Source organism: Gorilla gorilla, chromosome 16 (genome assembly GCF_029281585.2).
Source record: "Gorilla gorilla gorilla isolate KB3781 chromosome 16, NHGRI_mGorGor1-v2.1_pri, whole genome shotgun sequence".
NCBI lineage: Eukaryota > Metazoa > Chordata > Mammalia > Primates > Hominidae > Gorilla > Gorilla gorilla.
The window spans coordinates 44556924-44582335 of NC_073240.2; the positions used below are offsets into that span (position 1 = coordinate 44556924).

Below are 25412 nucleotides of genomic sequence, written 5' to 3' on the forward strand. Positions count from 1 at the left end.
CCGCCCGACCCCCAGGTTTCGGCTCACCCCGGGACCCGGCCCTAGCCCCTGCCCCCAGCCCAGGACCGGGCCCAGACACGCTCGCCCAGCCACTCGCCGCCTTGGCCCCGCCCCGCGCTCCGGCCACTCGGCGGTAACGAGTTGGTCCCGCCCGCCCGACGAAGGCGACGCGCAGCCAATCAGCGGCTGCCACACAGCGGCCCGAGCCGGGTTTGGGGGTTGGGACCTCCGGCTGCAGGTCCGCCTGGGCCAGACGCGCGAGCGCAAGCAGCGGGTTAGTGGTCGCGCGCCCGACCTCTGCAGTCCCAGCCGAGCCGCGACCCTTCCTGCCGTCCCTACCCCACCTCGCCGCCATGCGCTTCCGCCGCCTAGCGCTGTTCCCGGGTGTGGCGCTGCTTCTCGCCGCGGCCCGCCTCGCCGCTGCCTCCGACGTGCTAGAACTCACGGACGACAACTTCGAGAGTCGCATCTCCGATACGGGCTCTGCGGGCCTCATGCTCGTCGAGTTCTTCGCCCCCTGGTGAGTCCATTCTGCCGAGGCGGGGGAAGAAAGGCGGGGCTGGGCCGGGGGCGAGAGCGCGGGGAACTGTTGGGCCTACGCAGCGCCGGGGCCCTTCATTCCTGTGGGCCCCTGCTGCGGCGGGCACATTTCTCATTCCCGGGAGCTGGAGGCGCCTCGCCGAGAGCCGGGGAGTCGGTGCTGATCGGCCCAAGGAAAACCCGAAGGCTGCGCTCACGCAGGGCCTCATCCTTATCTCGGTGCTCTTGCGGCACTTCCTATTTGCACAGGGTTTTGCCACCCCTTTCCCCAGTTCAATATGTAGCTATATCGTTTCTGCGTGAGTCAGTATTAATGTTCCTCCAGTCTACAGACTAGGCATCCCAAAGCCTTGTAGTGGAACCGGACGTTTCACCAAATGCAGAAGTCCTGGATCCCTAGGGTATTTCCTTTCATCTTACCTCACGCCGCACAGCCATTGGTTTCTAGCCAAGGTCACTGAGTGGCTGCAGAATGGTCGTAAGTGCTTTCTGGAGGCAGGCAATTTGTCCGTCACATGGTGTACAGTTTCTCCCTTCAGCTGATCACTTACATCTCAGTACCGGCAGATACCTCTGTCCAAACGAAAGGAGTACCTGAACAAGAATAATTCCATCAGAATCTGTCCATATTGTCCGTTTTAAATAGCATTTCTTTAAAATGTCAAAAAAGACTCCAATGAGAAAATAACCAATATTGATTAAATACTCCACTTTAGGGTGACTTAAGTGATGAAGGGTGTAAATTCCTTAGATAGAACTAACTCGAAATAAAAAACTGTTAGAAGGAAGAGCAAATAAGATTTCTGGCCCAGTCAACTTGAGTGTTTTGTGTGTGTGTGTGTGTGTGTGTGTGTGTGTGTGTGTGTGTGTGTGTGTTTTTAAACCTCCAGATCATTACCAGAGTAAACAGTGATTCCTTTATTCTGGGGATAGCTCTCTATATATAATTCAATATATATAATTACAGTACTTAATTTTTCCCCTCCTGGCACAGTGACCCTTGGTTTAATACTATCCGTGTTCAAAAATGTCAGTAAAAGTTGTGTATAACTTTTATTTGCTTCAGACTCAGGTCTTCACTTTTTAGCCTCAAACAGCTTGCTAAGGGTTACACGAAAAATGCCCTGTAGTAAAGACCACCTGAATCAGAATGATGTGCTAGAGATGGCAAATTTTGTTTTCAGCTTGGACAGATTTTGTGTCCAGGGCATTTCTGGGGCTAACTGGCAGTACAGATTACATATATAGATAGTTCTTATACATCTCTGGAACTCATGTTCTCTCTTAGGAACAACTCTTCCCAATTATATAATCATGCTGTTAGCTTTGAGGGGCTGTCAATAATTTGTAAAAACTGGGGGTGTCACTGAGTTTGTCAGATCTGAGTGATGCTTTTTACTACAGGGGTCATGCAACAATTTAAAGTAGGAATTGTTGGAGAATAGTGGGCCACTAGAATATTAGTTTAAAAAAGGAATTTTGGGGGTGGGCATGGTGGCTCCCGCCTGTAATCCCAGCACTTTGGGAGGCCGAGGTGGGCGGATCACCTGAGGTCGGGAGTTCAAGACCAGTCTGACCATCATGGAGAAACCCCGTCTCTACTAAAAATACAAAATTAGCCGGGCATAGTGGCACATGCCTGTAATCCCAGCCACTCAGGAAGCTGAGGCAGGAGAACAGCTTGAACCCAGGAAGCAGAGGCTGCAGTGAGCCACGATCCTGCCATTGCACTCCAGCCTGGGCAACAAGAGCGAAACTCCGTCTCAAAAAAAAAAAACCAGAATTTTTTATTTGAATTGAAGGGGGTGTTTCCTACTTTAAATTGTTACACGTGCTACCCTAAAAACTACATATCCCATCAGGCACTGACTGTCCCAAGAATTGGGTGGATCTCTGCTGTGGTGTCTGCTTTTAATTGGTTTAAAAGAAAAAGTCATCCTCCACAATGTCAGCAAGGAAGATGAGTTTTCTGAATGAGCAATTTGGAGTTAAAGAAGTCTCCTGTTGAGGTCTTTATTTCTTCACATTCTACTACAGTTTTTTTTTGTGTGTGTGTGTATTTTTTTTTTTTTTTTTGAGATGGAGTCTCGCTTTGTTCCCCGTGGTAGAGTGCCATGGCACTATCTCGACTCACTGCAACCTCCACCTCTTGGGTTCAAGTAATTATCCTGCCTCAGCCTCCCGAGTAGCTGGGATTACAGGTGCCTGCCACAATGCCCAGCTAATTTTTTTGTATTTTTAATAGAGACGGGGTTTCACCATGTTGGCCAGGCTGGTCTCGAACTCCTGACTTCAGGTGATCTGCCCACCTCGGCCTCCCAAAATGCTGGGATTACAGGCATGAGCCGCTGCGCCCATCCTGGTTTTTTGGTTTTTTTTTTTTTTGTTTGTTTTTGTTTTGTTTTGTTTTTTTGAGACAGAGTCTCGCTCTGTTACCCAGGCTGGAGTGCAGTGGCATGGTCTGGGCTCACTGCAGCTTCCGCCTCCCGTGTTCAAGTGATTCTCCTGCCTCAGCCTCCTGAGTAGCTGGGATTACAGGCACGCACCACCAAGCCTGGCTAATTTTTGTATTTTAGTAGAGACGGGGTTTCACCATGTTAGCCTGGTGGTGAACTCCTGACCTCAGGAGATCCACCCACCTCGGCCTCCCAAAGTGCTGGGATTACAGGCGTGCGCCACCTAGCCTGGCCTCTATATTTTTATTTATTAACATTTCAGCTGGAACTGTTTTCTGACTGCTATATTCCTTTGTACAGTTCAGTAGTACTATCTTACAAGAAACAGTTAAAAAATCCTTAGTAAGAGTAAAATGGGGTCTGGCCCTGTTGTGCGTTCCTGTAATCCCAGCAGTTTGGGAGGCCAAGGCAGGCAGATCACTTGAGATCAGGAGTTCAGACCAGCCTGGCCAACATGGGGAAACCCCATCTCTACTAAAAATACAAAAATTAGCTGGACGTGGTGGCGCACATCTGTAATCCCAGCTACTTGGGAGGCTGAGTTGGGAAAATCACTTGAACCCAGGAGGCAGTGGCGAGGTAAGAGACCAGCCTGGGCAGCATGGCCAGACCCCATCTCTACTAAAAAATGACAAAAATTAACCGGGCATGGTAGCACACGCCTGTAGTCCTAGCTACTCGGGAGGCTGAGGTGGGAGGAGAAGATCACTTGAGCCTGGGAGGTGGAGGTTGCAGGAAGCTGAGATTGCACCATTGCACTCCAGCCTAAATGACAGTGTGAGACCGTCTCAAAAAAGAAAGTAAAATGGACTTTTTTTTTTTTTTACCTTATTCTCATCACAAAATAGACCTATTTAAGCAAATTCTTTTTCCGCTTTCATGTTTCAAGTGAAAGTGAAAGGTGAAAGCTTGCTTTGCTTGCTTTTTTTTTTTTTTAAGACGGTCTCTCTCTGTTGCCGAGGCTGGAGTGCAGTGGCACGATCTGGCTCTGCAACCTCCACCTCCCCTGTCTGGCTAATTTTTTTTTTTTTTTTTTTAGTAGAGACCAGGTTTCACCATGTTGGCCAGGCTGGTCTTGAACTTCTGACTTCACCTGAATCACCTGCGTCGGATTCCCAAAGTGCTGGGATTTCAGGCGTGAGCCACCGTGCCTGGCCTAGTGAAAGCTTTCTTTGCAGTTGATTTTGTAGACTAATATTTCCATTATGGAGTTAATCTGCTATATATTTTTAAGGATAAGAGTATCTGAATTTCTCTGGGGAAATAACACTATTTAAATGTTTGGAAATGTCCGAAAATTTATTGATTAGTGTTAATATGTAATATTAAGTCCTTGGCCGGACGTGGTGGCTCACGCCTGTAATCCCAGCACTTTGGGAGGCCAAGGCGGGTGGATCACGAGGTCAAGAGATCGAGACCATCCTGGCCAACATGGTGAAACCCCGTCTCTACTAAAAATACAAAAACTTAGCTGGGCGTGGTAGCAGGTGCCTGTAGTCCCAGCTACTCGGGAGGCTGAGGCAGGAGAATGGTGTGAACCCGGGAGGCGGAGCTTGCAGTAAGCCAAGATCACGCCACTGCATTCCAGCCTGGGTGACAGCAAGACTCCTTCTCAAAAAAAAAAAAAAGTCCTCAACATCTATTTATGCTATAGATGTGTATGCTACCCTCTAAGACAGTAGTAATAAATAATGGCTGGGTGCGAAGGCTCACGCCTGTAATCCCAGCACTTTGGGAGGCCAAGGTGGGCAGATCATGAGGTTCAGGAGTTTGAGACCAGCCTGGCCAACATGGGGAAACCTTGTCTCTACTAAAAATACAAAAATTGGCTAGGCATGGTGGCAGGAGCCTGTAATCCCAGCTACTCAGGAGGCTGAGGCAGGAGAATTGCTTGAACCTGGGAGGTGCAGGTTGCAGTGAGCTGAGATCATGCCACTGGACTCCAGCCTGAGTGACAGAGCAAGACTCCGTCTCGAAAAAAGAAATAATAATAATATATGTGCTCATTTCTTTACTTGTAATCCCCACCCTGAGTTGATCTTTTCAACATCAACATTTAGCTCATATTTTTTTTTCCTTCCCTGGACAACTAACTGGTTGATCCTGCCTCTCTCTTGGCATCTAATAATACTGTGTCACCCCTGCCAGACTGGTGTTCCTATAAGGAAAGGACTATACCAATTTTCTTATCAAAGACACTTGATAAGGCACTTATCAAAAAGCACTTGACGCATGGCACACATGATGAAGTGATGACTATTGGGTGAATATATGTTGGAATTCATTATCAACTGCCAGGTGCCATCCCTGAGGATAGATAGAATTAATTGTGTTTTAATATTTTCTAGGGGTGGGTGAAAGAAGTAGTGGTTAATCTTGAAGGATCTATGTTAACTGACCCTGATTTCCCTTAAATACCACCTGAGTTCCATTCCTGGTGGATTTGAAGAGGAGAGTCTCCTCCAGCCTCATTGAAACTCTTTTTGTGGATTTGATGACGTTATGGATATTGCCCAAGTTTAAGGCAGTGGATTTTAGTCCCAGCCTTGCAGTTTACACACACACCTGGTTGCTCCCCAGGTTTCTGGAGATTCTCATTCAGTAAGCCATGCATACTTTTGTTGTTTTAATGCTCTGTGGGTATTTTTGATAAGCATCTAGAGTTGACACCTACTGGCTTGACCTAGTAACTATTGTATGTGATTTTTTTCTCTTAAAATGTTTGAAGATAGTTGAAACAATTAACTCATAAATCTCTTGCCTCAGCCTTGACAACTACTATATATTCAACAGAAATCTCTCATCTGTCTCTTCTTTATTCTCATTGCTGCCATTCTGGTCCAAGCTTTTATTGTCTGCCATGTGAAATACATTATCTTCTAGATGGCTTTACTCTTGTCTCTATTTTCTCCCTTTCTGTCAGTCTTTGACATTGCTGATTGACGTAGTCTTAGTACACATGCACGCACATTTATTATCTCAAAAAAGCCCTTTACAGTTCTCTCTGAATGCATCATGCTTACTGGTATTCTTTTACATTTGCTCTACTATCTTCCTCATCTTAAATACCCTGCCCTCTTCTCTCTGAAGCGTTAAATCCTTAAAGACCCAGATCCAATTGTTACTCCCTTTAAAATCCATTTACTATGCAGTATTAAAGGAATACAGAGGATATAATGAATAAGACCCTATTTCACACACATAAGATATCACTGATTGTGAGAGGAACCATCTTGTGTCTCACTGAGAAAGAAATACTACCATTGAAACTATAACATGACTGCAAAATACATCTTAATATCAGGAAAAAACAGTGAATCTGAAATACAGCATAAGGAATACCATTTGTTTGCACTCAGTCTGAAAAACATAGCCAGTACATTTGAAGTCCCCTATGTGCCCCTTTACCATCTTATACACTCCTTTATCTTGAATTTGGTATTTATCATTTGGTTCTTTTGTACTTTAATAGGCCACCTGAAGGCCTTGGAGAATAAGCTGTTATAATCCTTTATTTTAAACAAGTTTTAGGTGTACAATATTTCCAAGTTATCCATCACTTGATAAAATTACACCATTGACTATTGAAATATATCTGCTCAAGTTTCTTCTCTATTATATTTCTATTTTTGCTGTCTACGGGAAGGTTACAGAACTCACCTTCTCAACGTGATCCCTCTGCAACCCTTTTGCTTTTGAAGAGGTGATGTACAGCTGGTGCTAGCTGTATATACACTGATTAGGACTTTCTGGGCAGAGGAGCCGGTGCTTCTGGTGGCCCTCTGGGAAAGGTATTCTAGTTTACATGTTTTTGTTACCACTTCTCATGGCCAGGTGAACTATGTAGCTGTAAAAATCAGGCCTGCCATCTAAAAGACTTAATATCATACTTGAGACATTACAGAGTTTCAGTCACAATTTTGTGTCCCCACCCCCACCCCGAGACAGAGTCTTGCTCTGTCACCCAGGCTGGAGTGCAGTGGCGCGATGTCGGCTCACTGCAACCTTCACCTCCCAGGTTCAAGCAATTCTCCTGCCTCAGCCTCCCGATTAGCTTTGATTACAGGTGCCCACCACCACGCCTGGCTAATTTTTGTATTGTTAGTAGAGACGGGGTTTCACTATTTTGGCCAGGCTGGTCTTGAACTCCTGACCTCAAGTGATCTACTTGCCTTGGCCTCCCAAAGTGCTGGGATTACAGGTGTGAGCTTCAGTCACAATTTTAACAACCACAATGCTGGTTTCCCAGGGAATTGTATTTTCCTCTGGGGAATTCTATCAGAAATGGGATTATTTCTATTTTGTCCTTCATTCAGCCTCATTAATTGGTCAAAAGGGCATTAACCCATTCAACCCTCTTTAATAATGTGGCGTACACCTTTGACTACAGCTTTCACAACTTAGTTATACTTTGTATTGAGAAAATAGAGCTGCCCTGTGCTGAGCCAGTACTATGGAGTCAACCTCAGTCTAGGGGTAGGACCTTTACCTTCTGAGAGTTCTGGTTTACTTTAACAATAATGAATGTTGTTCATGTGATGATTTTGCTTTTTGGAAGTGTCTACTAGCTCAAAGGTAGTATTATAGTTTGAGATTCTTCCTAGTGAGACAACATGAACAAATTCATAGGACTAAACTGAGAATTTGGCTTTTTTAATACGTATATAGGTGTGGACACTGCAAGAGACTTGCACCTGAGTATGAAGCTGCAGCTACCAGATTAAAAGGAATAGTCCCATTAGCAAAGGTAAGTACAGGTGGATTCTTCACTAAAGGACGTGAAGTATTTTAAAAAGTAGTTTGTTGTCTCAGCTTTGTTACATGGAAAAAAATAACAGTAATAAATAGTTTGTAAGATTAACATTCATTTTCTCTACTCTTATTCTGCTAAGAAGAGTGAATACTAGTTTCTGGGCAAATACACAACTGACTTACAGTTTCAAAAGATTAAAAGTAGTGGCTGGGCATGATGGCTCATGCCTGTAATCCCAGCACTTTGGGAGGCCGAGGTGGGTGGATCAGTGGATCACGAAGTCAAGAGATTGAGACCATCCTAGCCAGCATGGTGAAACCCTGTCTCAACTAAAAATACAAAAATTAGCTGGGTGTGATGGCACGTGCCTGTAGTCCCAGCTACTCAGGAGACTGAGGCAGGAGAATTGCTTGAACCCAGGAGATGAAGGTTGCAGTGAGCCGAGATCGGGCCACTGCACTCCAGCCTGGTGACAGAGCAAGACTCCGTCTCAAAAAAAAAAAAAAAAAAAAAAAAATTAAAAGTAGTGAGACTAAGGAAATTACTGGCATAAGAAGTAAAATAGACCAGGTATGGTGCCTCACAGCTGTAATTCCAGCACTTTGGGATGATCACTTGAGGCCAGGAGTTTGTTGCCTGGGCAACAAAGCAAGACCTCATCTCTACAAAAAATTTAAAAAGCTGGGTGTGTTGGCTCACACCTGTAGTCCCAGCTTCTCAAAAGGCTGAAGCAGGAGGATTGCTTGAGGCTGCAGTGAACCATGACCACACTACTAGACTCCAGCCTAGGTGACAGAGTAAGACCGTGTCTCTTAAAAAAAAAAAAAAAGTGTAATCCCAGTACTTTGGGAGGCCAAGGCAAGTAGATCACTTGAGACCAGCCTGGGCGACATGGCAAAATTCCATCTCTACTAAAGACACAGGCAGGCTTCCATAGTCCCAGCTACTCAGAGGCTGAGGTGGAAGGATTGCTTAAGCCAGAGAGGTTGAGGCTGCACTGAGCTGTGATTGAACCATTGCACACTAGCCTGGGCAATAGAGCGAAACCCTGTCTCAAAAAAAAAAAAAAAAGTAGTAAAGTATATGGTAAATAAGAATTAAAGATGGAAAGCAGAAGTACAGCTATAAAGGTTAAAATAATCATTGAGGCTGGGCACGGTGGCTCACGCCTGTAATCCCAGCACTTTGACAGGCTGAGGAGGGTGGATCACCTGAGGTCAAGAGTTCGAGACCCGCCTGGCCAACATGGTGAAACCCCGTCTCTACTAAAAAATATAAAAATTAGCCATGTGTGGTGGCAGGTGCCTGTAATCCCAGCTACTTGGAAGGCTGAGACAGGACAATCACTTGAACCCAGGGGGGTGGAGGTTGCAGTGAGCTGAGATCATGGCACTGTACTCCAGCCTGGGCAACAGAGCAAGACTCCATCTCAAAAAATAATAATAATCTATGAGTAAATGAGTTCCCTAAACTGCCATGTGATAATCACGATGGTAATACGAAAATGATATGAGGATATTGATGAAAATGTAACCAAATGGTCAACTGTAAACTTGGTATTTGTTTTTACAATTAAAGTAATGCTTCCAGAATGTTGCCATTCTGTAGTAAACCCATAGTTGTTCTAGTCTAAAAGCTCTTACCTCTGCCAAATAGTTCATATATAAGGCTATTTTTGGAAATTACTTTTAATCCTATCAAGCAGCTTGCCATAGGAAAAAAATTTAATCATAGGCAGGCGCTGTGGCTCACACCTGTAATCCCAGCACTTTGGGAGGCCAAGGTGGGTGGATCTCCTGAGGTCTGGAGTTCAAGACCAGCCTGGCCAACATGGTGAAACCCCGTCTCTACTAAAAATACAAAAATTAGCCAGGCGTGGTGGCCGGTGCCTGCAATCTCAGCTACTCGGGAGGCTGAGGCAGGAGAATGGCTTGAACCCATGTGGTAGAGGTTGCAGTGAGCTGAGTTCGTGCCATTGCACTCCAGCCTGGGCAACAAGAGTGAAACTCCGTCTCAAAAAAAAAAAAAATCACAATTCCTACCTGTGTGACTATAGACACATTAATTAATTTTCTGGATCTTAGTTTACCCATCTTAGAGCATAAGGATCATACTTCATAATCTTGTGGAGATTAAATGAGATAATATATGTAAAGTACTTGTGCCTGGGTTGGAGTAAGTGGCTCGTTCCAGGAAATTATTTTCCTTCTTCCTGATAGGTCTCACTAGATCGGTTATATTATGGTATAGCCCAGATTCAAACTAGCTCAGGGTACGTGTACAGGTATTGGTACCTTTGATAATAGCTCTAGATGATTTGCAAAATCAAATTACGTTCCACCTAAAGGATATGTACCACCATCGATATATCCCCTTGGTGATAGTCGTAATCAAAGTAAGCCACTGTTAATAATTGAAGTGATTTATCCCTCATGTGTTCTGAGGCAGAAAAAAGATGAAGACCACTGCTTTAGCTAATAGAGACTACAAGGGCAGAATTTAAACAGGAACTTTGCATTTTATGTGAGGCCTAGGAATCTCAATTTTAAAGAATTCCTTAGGCAGTTCTGATGTAGTTAGGCAAGCTCCAGTCTGCCTTTAAAATCTAATGTTCTGTGGCATGTATGCCAAGAATTCCTTGATCCCCTTAGGATTTGACCAATCCTAGTATTTTGAGAATATAGGAAGAACCTGCAGCAGAAACTTGGATAAGAAAATAGTTTGTGTATTTTGATCTTTAGGTTGATTGCACTGCCAACACTAACACCTGTAATAAATATGGAGTCAGTGGATATCCAACCCTGAAGATATTTAGAGATGGTGAAGAAGCAGGTGCTTATGATGGACCTAGGACTGCTGGTAAGGATCCTGAATTACATTCTGGAAACTGATGTTAAGTACCTTATTCTTTGTAGTGGAAACATAAAAATGTGTTTTTCTACACAGTATACTTTCAGTCTTAAAAATTCCTCATCTAAGAGGTCAGTTTGGTGGTAACAAAAGACCTCTCTAAATGAACAGATTATATAAGTAATATAGAAGATACAAAAACTTGATTTATAAGGTCAGCTCGAGATTTTTTCATTTTACAAATATTTATTGAGTAATTACTGTGTGCCAGATATTCTAAATATACTAGGTCATTGGCATTTATTGATAAAACAGACAAGGTCCCTACCCTTGTGAAGCTTACATTCTGGGGGATGAGGGGGAGAAGGCAACAAACAAGTTTTAAAAATATAGATGAGCTGGGTGCAGTGGCACGTACCTGTAGTTCTAGCTACTCGGGAGGCTGAGGTGAGAGACTGTCTTGAGCACAGCCTGGGCAATATAAGTTTGTCCCCATCTCCAATAAAAAGTTTGGGCCGGGGCCGGGTGCGGTGGCTCACGCCTGTAATTCCAGCACTTTGGGAGGCCGAGGCAGGTGGATCACGAGGTCAGGAGATCGAGACCATCCTGGCTAACACAGTGAAACCCCATCTCTACTAAAAATACAAAAAATTAGCCGGGCGTGGTGGCGGGCGCCTGTAGTCCTAGCTGCTCGGGAGGCTGAGGCAGGAGAATGGGGTGAATCTGGGAGGCGGAGCTTGCAGTGAGCCGAGATCGCGCCACTGCACTCCAACATGGGCGACAGAGTGAGACTCCGTCTCAAAAAAAAAAAAAAAGTGTGGGCCGGGCACAGTGGCTCACACCTATAATCCCAGCACTTTGGGAGGCTGAGGTGGGCAGATCATGAGGTCAGGAATTTGAGACCAGCCTGGCCAGCATGGTGAAACCCCATTTCTACTAAAAATAGAAAAAATTAGCACTGGGCATGGTGGCACATGCCTGTAATCCCAGCTACTCAGGAGGCTGAGGCAGGAGAATCGCTTGAACCCTGGAGGCGGAGGTTGCAGTGAGCCGAGATCGTGTCACAGCACTCCAGCCTGGGCAACAGAGCGAGACTCCATCTCCACACACAAAGGTATGTGTGTTATCTCCATGTATATATGGATAACCATCTCATACCCATTAGGATGGCTACTATTTAAAAAAAAAAAAAAACAAAATAGGCCGGGCGCGGTGGCTCACGCCTGTAATCCTAGCACTTTGGGAGGCTGAGGCTGGCGGATCACCTGAGGTTGGGAGTTCGAGACCAGCCTGACCAACATGGGGAAACCCTGTCACTACTAAAAATACAAAATTAGCCAGGAGTGGTGGTACGTGCCTGTAATCCCAGCTACTCGGGAGGCTGAGGCAGGAGAATCGCTTGAACCTGGGAGGCGGGGTTGCGGTGAGCCAAGATCATGCCATTGTACTCCAGCCTGGGCAACAAGAAGGAAACTCCGTCTCAAAACAACAACAACAACAAAATAGCCAGTGTTGGTGTGGATGTAGAGAAATTGGAAACTTTGTGCACTATTAGGAATGTAAAATGGGACAACCACTATGGAAAACACAGTATGGTGGTTCCTTTAAAAATTAAAAATAGGGCCGGGCCTGGTGGCTCATGCCTATAATCCCAGCACTTCGGGAGGCCAAGGCAGGCAGATCATTTGAGATCAGGAGTTTGAGGCCAGCCGGGACAATGTGGTGAAACCGTCTCTCTACTAAAAATACAAAAATTAGCTGGGTGTGATGCACATACCTGTAATCCCAGCTACCTGGGAGGCTGAGGCAGGAGGATCGCTTGAGCCCGGGAGGCAGAGGTTGTAGTGAGTCGAGATCGGGCCACTGCACTCCAGCCTGGGGAACAAAGCAAGACTCCGTCTCAAAAAAAAAAAAAAAAAACAGATAAAAAAAATTAAAAATAGAAGGCCAGGCACGGTAGCTCATGACTGTAATCCCAGCTCTTTGGGAGGCCAAGGTAGGCAGATCACTTGAGGTCAGGAGTTCTAGACCAGCCTGTCCAACATGGTGAAACCATGTCTCCACCAAAAAATACAAAAATTAGCTGGGCGTGGTGGTGCACACGTGTAGTCCTAGCTACTTGAGAGGCTAAGGCAGGAGAATTGCTTGAACCTGGAAGGTGGAGGTTGCAGTGAGCTGAGATCATACCACTGCACTCCAGCCTGGGTGACAGAGTGAGACCCTGTCTCAAAAAAAAAAATAAAAATGAAAATAAAATTACTAGGCCAGGCGTGGTGGCTCACGTCTGTAATCCCAGCACTTTGGGAGGCTGAGGCAGGCGGATCACAAGGTCAGGAGAGCAAGACCATCCTGGCTAACACATTGAAACCCCATCTCTACTAAAAATACAAAAAATTAGCCGGGTGCAGTTGCGGGTGCCTGTAGTTCCAGCTACTCGGGAGGCTGAGGCAGGAGAATGGCGTGAACCCTGGAGGCGGAGCTTGCAGTAAGCGGAGATAGCGCCACTGCAGTCTGGCCTGGGCGAAAGAGTGAGACTCTGTCTCAAAAATAAGTAAATAAATAAATAAAATTACCTTATATATGATCCAGCTTCTGTATGCCCACTTCTGAGTATACATTTAGTTCTCACTTAATGTTGTCTATAGATTCTTGGAAGCTGTGACTTTTAAGTGAAACAACCTATAACAAAACTTGTTTTTTTTTTCCCTCATCAATGTTATAGGAAACAGTGTTATTCTAGGACTTGCTATGCATTCTTTCTCTTGAAGTTGCAGTTTCTGAGAACATATGAATAATAATAAGTGAGGACTTATTGTATACCCAAAAGAAGATAGTTGTACACCTACATCCACAGCAGCATTATTCATAGTAGCCAAAAGGTAGAAGTAACCCAAGTGTCTTATCAGTGAATGAATAGTAAACAAAATATGGTATATGCATCCAGTGGAAGATTATTCAGCCTTAAAGAAGAAAATTCTGACTACATGCTGCTATATGATTCCACTTACATGAGGTAGCACAAATAGTATACAAAATTGTATGTTTAAAAATGGTTAACAAGGGCCAGGCATGGTGGCTCACGCCTGTAATCCCAGCACTTTGGGAGGTCGAGGTGGGCAGATCACGAGGTCAGGAGTTCAAGACCAGCCTGGCCAGCCAACATAGTGAAACCCCGTCTGTACTTAAAATACAAACAATTAGCCGGGCGTGGTGGCAGGAGCCTGTAATTCCAGCTACTCGGGAGGCTGAGGCAGGAGAATTGCTTGAACCCAGGAGGCAGATGTTGCAGTGAGCCAATGTTGCAGTCGCGCCATTGCACTCCAGCCTGGGTGACAAGAGTGAAACTCCATCTCAAACAAACAAAAAAATGGTTTAACAAGGCTCATGCCTGAAATCCCAGCACTTTGGGAAGCTGAGGCAGGTGGTTTGCTTGAGCCTGGGAGTTGGAGGCCATCCTGGGCAACATAGTGAGACCCCGTCTTTATAAAAATACAAAAAACTAGCCAGGTGGGATGGTGCATGCCTGTAGACCCAGCTACTCAGGAGACTGAGGCGAGAGGTCTGATTGACCCTGGGAGGTCGAGGCTGCAGTGAGCAATGATCATGCCGCTGGACCCCAGCCTGGGTGACAGAAGGAGACCCTGTCTCAAAAAAAGAAAAGAAAAGAAAAAAAAGATTGGAAACAAATGTCCATCAGTTTTGCAATTGTGTCTGCTTAAATAAACTGTGGCACATTTATAGTGAAACACTATGCATTGTAAACAATGTTTCTGTTAAAAAAAAACTTTTTTTTTTTTTTTTTGAGACGGAGTCTCGCTCTGTCACCCAGGCTGGAGTGCAGTGGCACGACCTCAGCTCACTGCAAGCTCCGCCTCCCGGGTTCATGCCATTCTCCTGCCTCGGCCACCCGAGTAGCTCGGGACCACAGGCGCCTGCCACCATGCCCGGCTAATTTTTTGGTGGGGATGGGGTTTCACCGTGTTAGCCAGGATGGTCTCGATCTCCTGACCTCGTGATCTGCCCGCCTCGGCCTCCCAAAGTGCTGTGATTACAGGCGTGAGCCACCGCACCTGGCCAAAAAAACTTTTTAATAATAATAAAAAACGCTATGCCACTGTAATAAAAGGTTGAGGTAGCTATGTATATATAATTGCCTGTTTATGCAGAAAATGTCTGGAAGGATATACAAGAAACTGAAATCTTGGCTGGGTGTGGTGGCTCACGCCTGTAATCCCAGCACTTTGGGAGGCCAAGGTAGGTGGATCACGAGGTCAGGAGATCGAGACCATCCTGTCTAACATGGTGAAACCCCGTCTTTACTAAAAAAATACAAAAAAAAGTAGCCAGGCATGGTGGCGGGCACCTGTAGTCCCAGCTACTCAGGAGGCTGAGGTAGGAGAATGGCATGAACACAGGAGGCAGAGCTTGCAGTGAGCTGAGATTGTGCCCTGCACTCCAGCCTGGGCGACAGAGCGAGACTCTGTCTCAAAAAAAAAAAAACAAAACTGAAATCTTACAAGGAGGAAACTGGGTGACTAGGGACAAGGGTGGCAAGAAGATTTCATCTTACACCCTTTTGTACCTTCTGAATTGTGAATGATGAATAATTGCCTTCTCGAAAATTATAAATAAGTTGTGTTGTCATAACTTTTATTTTGACTTCTAAGATGGAATTGTCAGCCACCTGAAGAAGCAGGCAGGACCAGCTTCAGTGCCTCTCAGGACTGAGGAAGAATTTAAGAAATTCATTAGTGATAAAGATGCCTCTATAGTAGGTAAGTAGCAAATATTAAACCATGCCACAGAATTGTCAGTTTGGTTTCCAAAACCCTCCATGTCTGGGAAAGCCACAGAATTAAAGCAGTTAAGGAAACCTTGGGGCAGTTGAAAAGGCAACTGACAGAATTGGGTCAGCAATTACTATAATGTACTATAGTACATTATATAATTACTATATAATGTAATTATAATGTGGGGGGCAATTGGTGTTTTATTTGAGTGGGTTTGTGTTCTCATAGATGTAAAGGTTTAATTTCAGTTAAAGGGACTAGAAGGGGTGGGTGTGGGGAAAAAAATAAAGGACTAGGATAGGAATATCTTCAGCGTTTTCTAATGCTTCTTAAACTCTGAGATTTGACTCACAATAGGGTAGTTATGACTGAAAATAAGGTTTTAAGGTAGGAAGATACAAGTAAATAATAAACCTCTGCTATTTTCACAGAAATTAGGGAACTTAAAATTTAAAATCAGATCGCTAGGATTTGTCTTGTTTTTGCAGCATTCATTGCTTTCTCATGTGTTGCAGTATCTCATTTTTAAATGACATGAGCCAGTTAAACACTTTCTGCATCTTAGATGTTCATTGTTTTGTTTTTTAAATGTGGTATATGATAAGTTTGACTAAAAAATAAATTTAAACATAAAAGCTATGTTTGTGCTTCTCTTAGTCTCCTAATTACTGTAATAAAACTGACTTTCGCCTGGCTCAGTGGCTCACGCCTGTAATCCCAGCACTTTGGGAGGCTGTAGCGGGCGGATCACCTGAGGTCGGGAGTTTGAGACCAACCTGACCAACATGGAGAAACCCTGTCTCTACTAAAAATACAAAATTAGCCGAGCATGGTGGTGCATGCCTGTAATCTCAGCTACTCGGGAGGCTGAGGCAGGAGAAACGCTTGAACCCGGGAGGCGGAGGTTGGGGTGAGCTAAGATTGCGCCATTGTACTCCAGCCTGGGCAACAAGAGCAAAACTCTGTCGCAAAAAAAAAAAAAAAAAAGTGACTTTCTGGCAGCAGAATATGGTTTACTGTTTAAATTTGGCTAAAAGCCACTTTTTATCACCTAGATTTTACTGATTCTTTATATTTTACAAGGAGTTAGCATGTATTTATTAAACATTTATGTTTTAGTCACTTTTCTAAATGAGTAGTTCTGAAGACAAATATAGAGAAGGAAAAAAATTGGGTGAAGTGGTTTACAGTTTATTTTGACATGTCATCTTAATTTAATCCTTCTGATACCTGAAATAGTCCCTGAAACTCTTAAGCAGTTTGCTCAAATTTGTTCAATTATGGGAAAGTAAAATGAAGACTTGAACACTGACAAATTTTCTCCCTTGGCTCTCTCAATAAATGTTTCTGTAAAGGGTAGAGGGAAAATTCTCATCCTAAATATTGTGCCTGTCTGAGGTAGTCATGGCAAAGCAGACCCAGTCCTCAAAATAGAATGAAACGTTTATGGTTTATGGAATAGACGTTTATGATTTGGAATGTCCATCTGTCAGCACTTATTGCTTCTTCCTTGTGTTTAATATTTTCTGTATAGGTTTTTTCGATGATTCATTCAGTGAGGCTCACTCCGAGTTCCTAAAAGCAGCCAGCAACTTGAGGGATAACTACCGATTTGCACATACGAATGTTGAGTCTCTGGTGAACGAGTATGATGATAATGGAGAGTAAGTGACTGAGTTGAATCTCCTGACCAAGTATTATTGTGTGAACTGGTGATACTGATTGATTGGGACAAGGTTTCACTCTGTCACCCAGGCTGGAGTGCAGTGGTGCGATCTCTGCTCACTGCAACCTCCACCTCCCAGGTTCAAACGATTCTCGCGCCTCAACCTCCTGCGTAGCTGGGAGTACAGGCACGCGCCACCACACCCTGCTAATTTTTGTATTTTTAGTAGAGACAGGGTTTCACCATGTTGCCCAGGCTGGTTTCAAATTCCTGGCCTCAAGTGTTCCACCCACCTCGGCCTCCCAAAGTGCTGAGATTACAGACATGAGCCACCGCACCCAGCTGAATTGGTCATTTTTATACCTAATTTTTCCAAAGGGTTTATTGAGTACATTCAAGGCATTATGCTACATGCCCAGAAACTATTGCTGCCTTCAAGGAACATCCCTCTATCTAGTAGAGGGAGATCGTATGCATGAACATATATAAAAATGAAAGTGTAAGTGTATGTAGAACTATATACAGAGTGGTTGGAAGTACAAAAGAGGGAGTGTTTTTTTCTTCTTTTGGGGTAGGGGGGTAATATCAGAAATATTCATAGAGGGGTGACTCTTGAAGGATCAGTTTTCTCTGGAAGGTTATGGCCTTTGAAATAAAAATTATTCCAGATAGAGCACCAGGAGTGAAGGCCTTGAGATGTAAGATAGCCTAGGCATGTTGGGGCCCATAGTACTGCTGGAGTATTGTTTGTGGTTGAGATCATAATGAAAGATAAGATTGGAGTATTAAGCAGAGACCAAATTATAAATTTTAAGTGCCATACAAAAGAGCTTTGATTTTATCTTTTAGACATTTGAGAGCCATTAAAAGACTTTGGGCTGGGGAGTAATGCCTAGTGTTCCATTACTGGAATACTAAGCTTGTGGGAGTTATTTATATCCTCCTGCTCAAGGTCATTGCCAAGGTCTGATCTTTCACAAAAACAATTTGCAACCTCCCGCGTAAATGGGTTAAATTTGTGAAGAAGTCACTGGCAGCCACATGATAATGGTTTGAAGGGGGAGTGGTGCAAGGCATTCTAAGGATTCTAAGGAGAATTCTAAGGACTATAAGGAGAATCTAAACTGAGGATGACATGTGAGAGTCTAAACTCGGTCAACAGCGTTAGTGGCAATGGATAGGAAGGGGTGAGTATAAAAAAATGTAAACAATAGTCACTAACTATGAGTGAAAAGAAGATTCAGAGCAAGTTTGAGTTTTTTTTTTTAATTTTTTTCAGACAGTCTCGCCCTTGTTGCCCGGGCTGGAGTGCAGTGATGCAATCTCGGCTCACTACAACCTCCGCCTCCTGGGTTCAAGTGATTCTCCTGCCTCAGCCTCCTGAGTAGCTAGGATTACAGGTGTGCACCACCACACCTGGCTAGTTTTTGTGTTTTTAGTAGAGACAGGGTTTCATCATATTAGCCAGTCTGGTCTCAAACTCCTGACCTGAGGTGATCTGTCTGCCTCGGGCTCCCAAAGTGTTGGGATTACAGGTGTGAGCCACCACACCCAGCCTGCTATTGTTTCTAAAGGTTTGAAAATCTACTCTAACCCTCTTTTGAGATAATGAAAAAGCTGAAGCCCAGAAGGATTAAATTGAGACCTGGTCCAACGTGTTTGGAATTAGTTGGGGAACTATGATTAGAACCACGTTCTCTTAATTTTCTAACCCAAAATTTAGTAAACCCTATACCCAATTATTGCACTTAAGATTAAGGTGGTTAGCATCTTAGTGTTAATGAGAAGGTCATGTTGCTGAATCTGTGGTACTAGAAGAGAGTCCTTATGTGCTTAGATGTTGCTAGTTAAAAGTGGCAGCAAAAGTACATAGTCTGAGCTTTACATGAAACATGGGAGCTCCGCCAGTAATCCCAGCATTTTTGGAGGCTGAGATGGGAGGATCACTTGAGCCTGGGAGTTCAAGACCACCCTTGGTAACATGGTGAGACCCCCATCTCTACAAAAATTTAAAAAATAAATTAGTTGTGCATGGTGGTGCACACTTGTGTTCTCAGCTATTTGGGCAGCTAAGGTAGGAGGATCACTTGAGCCTAGGAGTTCAAGGCTACAGTGAGCTGTGATCACACCATTGCACTCCAGCCTGAGCAACAGAGTGAAACCCTATCTCAAAAAAAAAAAAGATGGGAGACAGTTCTTCTGCTATCTGCCTACTGAGACTTTTCTTTTTTTTTTTTTAAGGGGTATCATCTTATTTCGTCCTTCACATCTCACTAACAAGTTTGAGGACAAGACTGTGGCATACACAGAGCAAAAAATGACCAGTGGCAAAATTAAAAAGTTTATCCAGGAAAACATGTGAGTACTTCTTTGTATATTGTCTGGGATTTATTTGCTTGATTTTAGTTTGTTTACCTCAGTTATTAAGCAGAGCTATATTTTGGCGTAAACAGTCTATTTGGGGGGATTGTAATAGTAATAGTTTGAGTTTATATTAAAACAGTAATGTATGGGTGTTAGAACTCCTGTTGTCATCCTTTAAGATATATATTGCTCAGTACTTGTTCTAAATGTTTAAAATCTCTTTCCTTCATAAATGCTATCAGTTATTTTGTGGCAACTTTATGATATAGCTAAAAACTTGCCAAGCCAGTTGATAATGGATTATTTCATTTCAGTTTTGGTATCTGCCCTCACATGACAGAAGACAATAAAGATTTGATACAGGGCAAGGACTTACTTATTGCTTACTATGATGTGGACTATGAAAAGAATGCTAAAGGTTCCAACTACTGGAGAAACAGGTAATAAGAATTATGTTTTTCCCTCATGAACAAGTTTACCCAATGTATAGACAGTCCCTTCTAACTATCTTGTTGGTTCCTTAAGAATCTGTAAAACAATAAATGGTTCCTTAAGAAGAGGTAAAAAAAAAAAAAAAATTAAAGTAACTATCCTGTTACCATGTGTGGTATAAAAGCAGGAAAGAATGGGAACATTTGGCTTCCAAATACTACATTTGAAGCCATAAGGACAAATAAACTGTTTTCACAGTCTGTTGGGCATGTATTTCACAGGTGTTTCTTTGCTTTGTGACACAGTGACTCCAAGTAGAAGGTGGAAATTTGATATAAAATGCACTTAAAACATTGTGCTTACTTGCACATTGAGCCTCTCAGTGCATTTTACCCTTACAAATTTTCTTTTCAGATCAGTCATTATGCCTATAATAGATTTCAGTTATATATTACAGCAAGATTTAGCAGGAATGTACCAGTTGATTGGGTATCACCAATTTGCCAGTGAAGTTCAGTAAGGCATTGAAGTATATCATAACCCTGTGTCAGTGCCCAAGAGCTCAGACTGTTCAGACTGATTCCAGAAGGCTAGAACTATAGAACTTAGTCTTTGCTTTCCAGTCACTTGCTTCTTAGTTTCAAAAGTGCTTGACCACCCTGTATAGTCTTGGCACAAATGTCTCGTTTCCCACAGGGTAATGATGGTGGCAAAGAAATTCCTGGATGCTGGGCACAAACTCAACTTTGCTGTAGCTAGCCGCAAAACCTTTAGCCATGAACTTTCTGATTTTGGCTTGGAGAGCACTGCTGGAGAGATTCCTGTTGTTGCTATCAGAACTGCTAAAGGAGAGAAGTTTGTCATGCAGGAGGAGTTCTCGTGAGTTGCTAGTTGGGCTTTGATTCTCCAAGGCAATTATTAAAGCCTTTTATACTACAAAGGATTTCTAAAGAACAATAACCCTGGAATGTGAAGATAGGTCTTTTAATCAAGACCTATGACTGTCATTTTTCTCAATTTAAATATAGGTACTTTAGACCAGGCACAGTGGCTCACGCCTGTAATCCCAGCACTTTGGGAGGCCAAGGCGGGCGGATCGCCTAAGGTCGGGAGTTCGAGACCAGCCTGACCAACATAGAGAAACCCCGTCTCTACTAAAAATGCAAAAAAATTAGCCAGGCACGGTGGTGCATGCCTGCAATCCCAGCTACTCGGGAGGCTGAGGCAGGAGAATCGCTTGAACCTGGGAGGCGGAGGTTGCGGTGAACCAGGATCACGCCATTGCACTCTGGCCTGGGCAACAAGAGCGAAACTCTGTCTCAAAAAAATAAATAAATAAATAAAAATAAATACATATAGGTACTTTAAGGATTATGATCCTTAATGAATTCTGAAAACTAATGAAAGGATGGCAGGTTGGAATTCTTACATGATTCCACTTGGTCATTAGAAATAGCAGATAAAGGGTGAGCACAGTGGCTCACACCTGTAATCCCAGCACTTTGGGAGGCCGAGGCATGTGGATCACTTGAAGTCAGGAGTTAAAGACCAGCCTGGCCCACATAGTGAAACCCCGTCTCTACTAAAAATACAAAAATTAGCCGGGTGTGATGGTGCGCACCTGTAATTCCAGCTGCTGGGGAGGCTGAGGCACCAGAATCACTTGAACCCGGGAGGCAGAGGTTGCAGTGAGCCGAGATCATGCCACTGTTCTCCAGCCGGGTGACAGAGCAAGACTCTGTCTCAAAAAAAAAAAAAAAAGAAAGAAATAGATAAGATTGGACAGCCTCCTTTGGGCCAGATGTGGTGGCTCACACCTATAATCCCAGCACTTTGGGAGGCTGAGGCAGGAAGATCACTTGAGCCCATGAGTTTGAGGCCAGCCTGGGCAACATAGCAAGACCCCATCTCCAAAAAATTTAAAAATCCAAAAAAAGATTGAACAGTCTCCTTGATACTGACGTAATTTCAAACCAAACCATTCCCCCCCTCATCCCTACAGAATGTATTTTCTTTTTGAAATACCACATGGGTCTAAAGTAAACTCAGAATCGGGAAGATCTGAAGACCCCAGAAACAATTTTTACCGTCACTTTCTGAGATTTTGGGAGATTGAGACAAGAGAAAATCTTCCTTGTGAGCCAGTCAATAAAACAAAATACTGTAAATAGTATGCTCCAGAGCAATAAGACCTTGTTCTTTTACAAAAATGAATCTCCAGAAGACCAATGATTCTCCTTTCTCTGAACTTTCTAATCCACAAAGAACACACTATAAATAAAAGGAACGGTTTGTTTCTTCAGTTGGTAGTTCTGCATATTGAGAGATAAGAGTCCCCCTTTTTTAGCCTTGAAAAGCTAAAATACATAGTAACTATTCAAAGAAATTGCTGTAATTTTCTCAGCAGTGGGAATAGATTAACAAGCCTTACCCTTGTTTTCCAATTGTAGGCGTGATGGGAAGGCTCTGGAGAGGTTCCTGCAGGATTACTTTGATGGCAATCTGAAGAGATACCTGAAGTCTGAACCTATCCCAGAGAGCAATGATGGGCCTGTGAAGGTGAGGTCCTCACAGCCTCATCAAGCTATGAGCAATTGCCTGTCCTCATTTCTTTGTTCCAAAACTGTGGGGTCTAAATGAAGACTTTGTTGGCCATCTCTTTTTTTTCTGTCCTTACTCCCGAGTCATAAAATAAGCATTGGCAGGCCAAGCGGTGGCTCATGCCTGTAATCCCAGCACTTTGGGAGGCAAAGGCGGGCACATCACAAGGTCAAGAGTTTGAGACCAGCCTGCCCAACATGGTGAAACCCCGTATCTACTAAAAATACAAAAAAATCAGCCGAGCATGGTGGCGGGCGCCTGTAAGCCCAGCTACTCGGGAGGCTGAGGCAGGAGAATCACTTGAACCCAGGAAGCAGAGGTTGCAGTGAGTCGAGATTATGCCACTGCACTCCAGCCTGGGCGACAAGAGTGAAACTCCATCTCAAAAAAAAAAAGCATTGGCAGGGCTCATAATGCTTGGTAGGGGCAAGAGTGTAAAGCCTGCGTAGAATTTTCTGATGAAATTTATATTGGGCTAAGTTACTCTTGAGGATAGAGCAACCCCTAAGAACAATGTGTTGCTCTGAATTTTTTTATAGGGATGTGGTCTTACTCTGTTGCCTCAGCCTTCTGAGTAGCTTGGACTGCAGGCATGTGCCACCAAGCTTAGCTTGAAATTATTTTAAGGAATGGTTGGGTAGCACTTCTATGTCCTGTAACTTCCTGAACATAGTTTGACAGGTGACAGACATAGGAACGAGTTGGTATCTAGTGAATGACAACATCTTTAATACAATCTGTAAATGTGATTTGGGTTTCCATGACTTATTTTCCGTGGTAACACATCAAATTAGAGAGGGATTGGGTCTAGGAACAAATACAGTTGTGAATTTATTTTTTTATGTTACCAACTGGAGATTCTTCTGTGTTTTCCAGGTAGTGGTAGCAGAGAATTTTGATGAAATAGTGAATAATGAAAATAAAGATGTGCTGATTGAATTTTATGCCCCTTGGTGTGGTCACTGTAAGAACCTGGAGCCCAAGTATAAAGAACTTGGCGAGAAGGTAAGTGTGAACCCTATTCTGAGGATAACATTTGAGCGGGAGCAGTAAGTTTATGTATGTATTCAGCATTGGCTAATTTGGTTGGTTCCTAAGTACTGATAGATTTTTTTCCCAATTACTTGCTGTTTACTCACTTTCTTGTGACTGCCCCCTAGTGCTCCAGCCTGTGCAGTGCCTGAGATACCCACTTTTAACATTCCATTCCTCAGGCTCAATCTAGATAATGGTTAAAAATATCTAAGGACTTCTGAATTTTGGTAATGGCTTACATGAATCCATATGGTCCTTCATCTTAAAACATTTGGCTTAGCCCCTGTAATGTCTTATTTAGACCAGGTAAATTTGAAGGTGGCAATATGTAGAGTCTTAATACAAGAGAAAAAAGGGAAGCTTGTGGAAAGTGAGGTACTACCATCTGCAAACCACTCTTCCCACATGAACAGCAGTTTATCTTCTGGAATTACAGGTGCGCACCACCACACCTGGCTAATTTTTGTATTTTTAGTGTTTGAAGAATGAGATTGTTTTAAGTCTTCAATTGACTAAGTGTCCCTCTGTCACTGAAAACTTGAAATGTAAACATTTAACCTGTTTTATTAACAGCTCAGCAAAGACCCAAATATCGTCATAGCCAAGATGGATGCCACAGCCAATGATGTGCCTTCTCCATATGAAGTCAGAGGGTAAGTGGATTAAAACTTAACAAAAGTGTCTAGGCAATAGATAGGAATAAAGCTTGTAACCACCAGGAAATCGTTACTAGACATAGTTTTCATATTCCAGTTGAAGGCAGAACCACTGATTCCTTCTTGGCTTAAGAGTTCTGCAGCATGGGCCCACATAACTGCTTGAAATTAATAAATGTTTCTTTCCCCAGTTTTCCTACCATATACTTCTCTCCAGCCAACAAGAAGCTAAATCCAAAGAAATATGAAGTAAGTGAATTGTCCCATATCCCCACAAATATATACACAGACATAAACACACAACCTTAAACATAGTTATTTAATTGGGTTTATTTATTTATTTATTTATTTTTTGAGATGGAGTTTCGCTCTTGTTGCCTGGGCCGGAGTGCAATGGCGTGATCTCGGCTCACCGTTCAAGCGAGTCTCCTGCCTCACCCTCCCGAGTAGCTGGGATTACAGGCATGCGCCACCACCCCAGCTAATTTTGTATTTTTAGTAGAGATGGGGTTTCTCCATGTTGCTCAGGCTGGTCTTGAACTCCTAACCTCAGGTGATCAGCCTGCCTTGGCCTCCCAAAGTGCTGGGATTACAGGCGTGAGCCACCGTGCTAGGCTAATTGGGTTTATTTAACTAAAAACTCTTTAAACTCTCATGGGCAGCATATGTGGCTGCTAATATGCTTTTACAAACTCAGAAATCTTCCTGTTTGGGTGGGGCAGATCAGGGTTCTTTAAAAAGTTACACTTTTAAGCTGATCTTTCTGTTTCAGGGTGGCCGTGAATTAAGTGATTTTATTAGCTATCTACAAAGAGAAGCTACAAACCCCCCTGTAATTCAAGAAGAAAAACCCAAGAAGAAGAAGAAGGCACAAGAGGATCTCTAAAGCAGTAGCCAAACACCACTTTGTAAAAGGACTCTTCCACCAGAGATGGGAAAACTATTGGGGAGGACTAGGACCCATATGGGAATTATTACCTCTCAGGGCCGAGAGGACAGAATGGATATAATCTGAATCCTGTTAAATTTTCTCTAAACTGTTTCTTAGCTGCACTGTTTATGGAAATACCAGGACCAGTTTATGTTTGTGGTTTTGGGAAAAATTATTTGTGTTGGGGGAAATGTTGTGGGGGTGGGGTTGAGTTGGGGGTATTTTCTAATTTTTTTTGTACATTTGGAACAGTGACAATAAATGAGACCCCTTTAAACTGTCTTATTTTCCACAAGATTGAGAACCAGATGTTCTCTACACACTATCACTGTTCAATA

General features: G+C 43.4%; 1 protein-coding gene across 1 annotated transcript; it reads left to right on the forward strand.

The window, feature by feature from the left end:
- Positions 1–16: 16 nt before the first annotated feature.
- PDIA3 (protein disulfide isomerase family A member 3) lies at positions 17–25351 on the forward strand. Its single transcript, XM_031002135.2, has 13 exons — positions 17–520; positions 7665–7743; positions 10491–10608; positions 15267–15374; positions 16924–17053; positions 19297–19413; positions 19734–19859; positions 20548–20730; positions 22302–22410; positions 23329–23457; positions 24061–24140; positions 24335–24392; positions 24916–25351. Exons 1-13 carry the CDS (start codon positions 354–356, stop codon positions 25027–25029), a joined length of 1518 nt encoding a protein of 505 aa, XP_030857995.1. The 5' UTR covers positions 17–353; the 3' UTR covers positions 25030–25351.
- Positions 25352–25412: the final 61 nt, after the last annotated feature.

Bases quoted from the DNA above. Each gene is read 5' to 3' on its own strand.
- PDIA3 (XM_031002135.2), top strand. From the start codon at position 354: ATGCGCTTCCGCCGCCTAGCGCTGTTCCCGGGTGTGGCGCTGCTTCTC. The intron at 19,860-20,547 runs GTAATAAGAATT...CGTTTCCCACAG, and splicing joins TCCAACTACTGGAGAAACAG to GGTAATGATGGTGGCAAAGA. The intron at 22,411-23,328 runs GTGAGGTCCTCA...TGTGTTTTCCAG, and splicing joins GCAATGATGGGCCTGTGAAG to GTAGTGGTAGCAGAGAATTT.